At 29.6% G+C, this 5593-nt stretch overlaps 1 protein-coding gene across 1 annotated transcript; it reads left to right on the forward strand.

Annotated features, from left to right (window-relative positions):
• Positions 1 to 3588: 3588 nt before the first annotated feature.
• On the forward strand, positions 3589 to 5351 carry LOC134252920 (plasminogen-like). Its single transcript, XM_062735459.1, has 4 exons — positions 3589 to 3663; positions 3891 to 3986; positions 4620 to 4850; positions 5102 to 5351. The coding sequence occupies exons 1-4, from the start codon at positions 3591 to 3593 to the stop codon at positions 5248 to 5250; spliced, it is 549 nt and encodes a 182-aa protein (XP_062591443.1). The 5' UTR covers positions 3589 to 3590; the 3' UTR covers positions 5251 to 5351.
• Positions 5352 to 5593: the final 242 nt, after the last annotated feature.

The following is a 5593-nucleotide window of genomic DNA, read 5'->3' on the forward strand; positions in this document are numbered from 1 at the left end:
AAAATTTAAATCTATTTAGCGATGTTGTTTGTTATATAAACTCGGTTTATACAAAAATGCATATAATGTATCTCTTTCTCTACAAAAGAACACACTTTTTCAATCTTTTTTAAAATAAAATATATAATGAAATGATGAAACCTAAGGTGTCATTGATTTAAACTGCCGGTGCTTACAAAATACAGGCTTTGAATAATTAAATCGCTACAAGTCATTATAATTTTGTTTGTTCAGCTCAATCATAAAAGCTTCCTTCCGGGCCTCCTACTCAGACAAACAGTTTCTGTGTTAAGGATATACGATCCTCAGCCAGGAAGGATAACTCTTTAATTTATAATTTAATTCAAAAAGTCTTAAAATAAAGCTTGAAATTGAATTTTTTTCATGCAACAATTTTCATTTTATGCCTCTACGTATGAATCAATGTTCTTTAAAGTTTTAACAAACGGTATTAAAAAAGTTGACATTTGTACCTCATAAAATAAAGTAAAACTTGCGTGTTTTAAAAAAATCAAATTTCTTTAAATTTAGCCTTAGTTACCAATGTTTTTAAGCATGATTTGAAATTAGAAGTGATTTACGGTGTTTTCATTGAAAGGAAACACTTCATACACTATGCATTATGAAACGATGGAAGTAAGTAGGAGAAAGTAAAGTACCAAATAAGTGTAAAATTCATGCAATTTTCTTTAAAAGCCTGGATACCTATGATTTTTTTTCCTCAAATGTATTTCTTGATCAATTATCAATTAAAAAATATGCAATAGGTAGTTCAAATCGCATTTCCTGAAAAATTATTTGAGATTTACTAATTTTCCCTATATAATATGATTAAATTTAAAGATGAAGTTTAAAGAAACACCGTGGGTAAATACATTTTAATTTGAGAATTTAGAGACATCTTTGTGAGCATTTTCAATTACTCAATACCTGATTTTCAGAACCTGAGGATCGGATAACCTTAAAAACGGGGAAAAGGTTCAAATACATTTATACAGAATGATTTGAAAATAACTTATTTAACTCGCACTGCTTTCAGATGAAACAATGTGAAATTGTTTTTCCTCATTTACTATGTATTTACCGCGTAAGGAATATCTATTAATACTACAAGTCACAATATGTCTATGTACTTAAAAGGGAAAGTTTTGCAATACTAATATATCATACAATATGAAATAAAATGTAAAGTTTCCAAATGTAAGGCTGCTAATTGCAAAAATGATTAAAACTGTTCATACAGTAATTGACACGCCTGAAATAAATTTCAATCAAAGTCTTTTCGAAAGGCTTGATCTTCTTTTATACTTTTGAAAATGGTTTAAAGAAATATTTTTATATATTGAATTGATTAATTAGGTTCGCGAATACATAAATGATGAATGCTAAAAATGATATATTTTTTTCATATTTTAATAAAATCTCAATTTGTCCAAAGAAAGTAATCACGTATGCCTGCTTATGTCCTGAAATCAATAAATGCTGAACATTTGTTTACAAATAATAATATTTTATTTTTAATTGTCAATTAAAACGAGAGCAATACAACAAAAGTTTTTTTATAAACAGAAATGTCAAACCAAATACAATTTAATTGACATGAGTTAATATTTTAGGCAGAAAACAGTATCACTAAATATTCTCTCTTGAAGCTTTATTATACGAGGGACGTTCAATAAATAATGTCCTCGGGGTTCGGAAAGAAGCAAAATAACCATTTGCAATGATTTAGTCTTCATGATTTTACTTATTTATCCTTTTTGATTAAAACAGATGTCCGTAAAATTTTTTATTTAATTTCTGATTGTATTTAGAACTCATTTTTGGGTATGACCCTTAGTATACTGGAAAATGGCAGATCCAATGATTTCCTGGACTTGTTTCTTCTTTCTGAAAGGTGGTTTTTCAAGTTTGGAAATAGAAACAAGTCAAAAGGGCAAAGATTTTGCGAATATTGTTAATGTGAAAAAATATTAACGTTCTTTTTATCCCGAAAACCCCTTTATTCTTCAGGGGTGCGGGTTTGGACGCTGTCATGAAAAAATTTAATGTAGTGGATTCCTGATTCTAGGTCCTTCCTCTAATAAACCTTTCGATTTTTTTGCAAAAAATTGCTTTCTAGACTCCTCAAGAAATTAAACTGTCTCCCCGAATACGAAATTGAACAACAGTACCACTAATATTTAAGAAAATTGCATATAAACCTGTCTTTGTGCTCTTGCATACCTTTGCTCTTGTCGGACCTTTGCTGTTTTTATTAAGTACATCTTATGGTAAACTTTGTATTGAGTGTTTTAAGCAATAGATTCATGTTTCATTATCTGTTTGAATATGAAACAAACGTGGATAACTACAATTACTGAACATTTATAATAATTGTTAAGACATTCCTACACGCTGTCGTTTTCACTCTTTTTTCAAAATAAAGGGTGATCTTTGAGTACCAAGCTTTTTTTAACGTCAAACGCTTTTTAGAAACATTGTAAACTACTTCCTATATGATGTCTATCAAATTTGCTATGTGTCTCAAAGTCGGTCATACATCATCAGATATTATTTGTTGAAATTGGGCAATTAGTACATAAGTTGTTATATTATTTGTTGCCAAGGACGGTACCCATTTTTGATGCTTATTATATAATTCTTTATCATTGAAATCCACTTGCTTATTTGTGTATAAAACAGGCAATGGTTGATGTAAATGACACATATTTCAGTGAATATTTCTTTGGGATTTTTAGTTTTACAGCAGCTTTAATGAAGCTTTTATTTTCACTCTAGTTTACTGATTCTTTACCATTCATTTATAATGCAGTGTCTCGAATAGCCCTTGTTTCCCAGCTTCTCACGATGAAACTATGTGATGAAAAGTGGTCACATAAACTGTTATCAATTCATTAAAGATTCAATAATGAGAGAAAGTCTAGCTTAATGTCATATGATATCTATGTTGTATGTCATCGAGCTTATGACATTATTTATTGAACGTTCCTCGTATCTTGAAAAAATCAAAAAATATATAGAATTATTGAATTTTCACTTCTGAAAAGAAATAAAATAACTGTTTTAAATTACAAAATACATTATTATAATTATATGCTTTGTTATCTACCTAAAAACCAAGATGAAGCCTCTCGTTCATTTCGTCTCAAATGGTTATTAAGATAAAAATATCATAACGTATACATACTTAACGATTACATGTAATTGCAATTTCTGACTAGATCATAATATCCACCAGACTGTATATATTCTTGTTTCATTATCTTGTTCGTCAGTAATTTACCTCGTTTTAAAATAGTTCATACGTAGAAAATGCTCTTGCGTATCGAATCAACTGAGAGATATACAATGTAAAACCTGACTGCAGATGATGAAGGTGTATCTGCATAAGTAAGGGAAATTGTTGATTGAAAAGTTGTCATTGAGTTCATCATGAAAAACACCAACACACAAATTATAAGACTACCATATTAATATATTTTTTCATGGTAATATATTCAAGAATATATCAGTTTATGTATCTATAACTTGATTTTACATCTATTTAAAACCAAATATGCCTTTATTTTCATAATTTTGCAGATGTAATGGAGCTTTTCACAGATTTGGATGAAACAACATTGGAGAGGAAGATGGAAACCGATGGATTAACAACCAAAGGTATAATATATACGATAAATTGAAGATAAATTGCAACCATATTTTTTAGAATCATTTTAAGTGCATATTTTTTAATATATTTTATATTTCTCTATCGAATTCCACCTCTGATTTTTTGGAGGTCCCTGTTTGTTCCTCTACAATTTTGTATTCATTTGTTTTATTAAGTTTTATAGCTTGAATACTGTTCCTTATCTCCATATATTTCACTTTATATCTCTTTAAAGGTGAAATAAGTTCATCAAACAATTTTCATCTCGGGAAGGATTCCACTACTCTCAGTGCAATGAATTCCATAAGCACAGAAATTACAAGTAAAAATGGTAAATGGTCTAGATAATTAACCTACGGAGACATTTTCAAGTTGCTTTCTCACTAAGTTATCTTGTACTATCTAACTAAGAGTATACTATTCTTAATCAAAATACTTGCATACTGAAAAATTCAAAATATAGCGTTTCTTTTCTCGGAAGGTTCATGGAAGAATGTCAAAAATGTAATATTACTAATATCAAAAAGCTGAGGAATGTATGTAATTGTTTTGAAAACCTTCAAATTCTCAACACATCCAGTCGTTTTTTCAGCTAGATAAAAAAAATAGTTTTAAAGAATAATTCACACAATCGTTTGAAAATACAAAAAGTGTAGTGATTCTGTAAGATCTAAAGAATTTTACCATAGTAATACTAACTTAACTCCATTTTTTGTTGTACATTAAAATATTTGTGTGTTTGATGTATCTTCTTTTACAGGTATATGCTTGTTTTGAGTCTTATGTATTTTATATCTTTATTTCTTCATAATAGTTTATGAATTGTCTCAGTTAAAGAGTTTTAAAACACATGTTTCTGTTAATTATCAATAGTCCAATAAAAAAGAGAATACACATATACTTTTTGCCTTTGAAAGTTAATTTGTATTATAAAACTTTTAAAAATTTCTTCATTCAAACAAAGAGGAGGCACCTGATTGTCGACTGCCGGGGGTGTTGTACAGAGGAACTAAAAACGTGACAATAACGGGACGGGTGTGTCAAAAGTGGGTCAACCAGAATCCGCATGAACACAACTATGATGTTTTCAGTCTTGCCCAAGAGAACTATTGCCGGAACTTTGACCGAGAGGAACCATGGTGCTACACAAGTGACCCCGATGTACGCTGGGAACTCTGTGATGTCAAAGTCTGTGGTTAGTTTTGAAATATTTCATTTTACTATATAATATAATAATGAAAAGATAAAAATTACAAACTATATTCAATCTAAATAGTATAAAAAGTATGATTGGTACATTAAAAGACGTTAACACCATATGCAGGTTGTAGCGAAATACTACTATTAGAAGGTTGATGATGAGCTCATTGCTCACAGTAACTCTAGTTTTTTACAGCTTTTTTTCTGAATGGGAAATAAACATTTTTCCTTTTTTCTTCATTTCAGTAACGCCTTGTCTCAACCAGTCTTTTTATAGCTTTGACGTCATTAAACAGTGCTACTTGGACTATAATCAACAGACAGACTGCGAGTATGTTTTCATTTATTATGCTACCATAAACAATGATATAGTTTTGCCCTGTTCGTCCGTCTAGCTATCTGATTGTCTACAGAGAATCTCAAGAATTATCTCAAGAATCATTGGGCCAATTTCAACCAAACTTGCCACAAAGTATCCTTTGGTGACGGGAATTCAAATTTGTTCAATGAAGGGCCAAGCTCTCTTCCAAGGGGAGATAATTATGGATTTAGGAAAAATTAATGGCATCTTTTCGAAATCTTCTTCTTTCTTTCTTTATTCTTTAAGCCAAATTCTCATCAGATTTTATACAGCATATAAACATGATAAAGAGTACAGAATAAATATTATTTACAAAAATACACTAAGGATATAAATGTTAATAGTAGTTACAAATTAGACTTTCGTAGTAGCTTTAT

Source organism: Saccostrea cucullata, unplaced genomic scaffold (assembly GCF_032062105.1).
Source record: "Saccostrea cucullata isolate Sc308-1 unplaced genomic scaffold, CSIRO_AGI_Scuc_v1 ctg19318, whole genome shotgun sequence".
Taxonomy (NCBI): domain Eukaryota; kingdom Metazoa; phylum Mollusca; class Bivalvia; order Ostreida; family Ostreidae; genus Saccostrea; species Saccostrea cuccullata.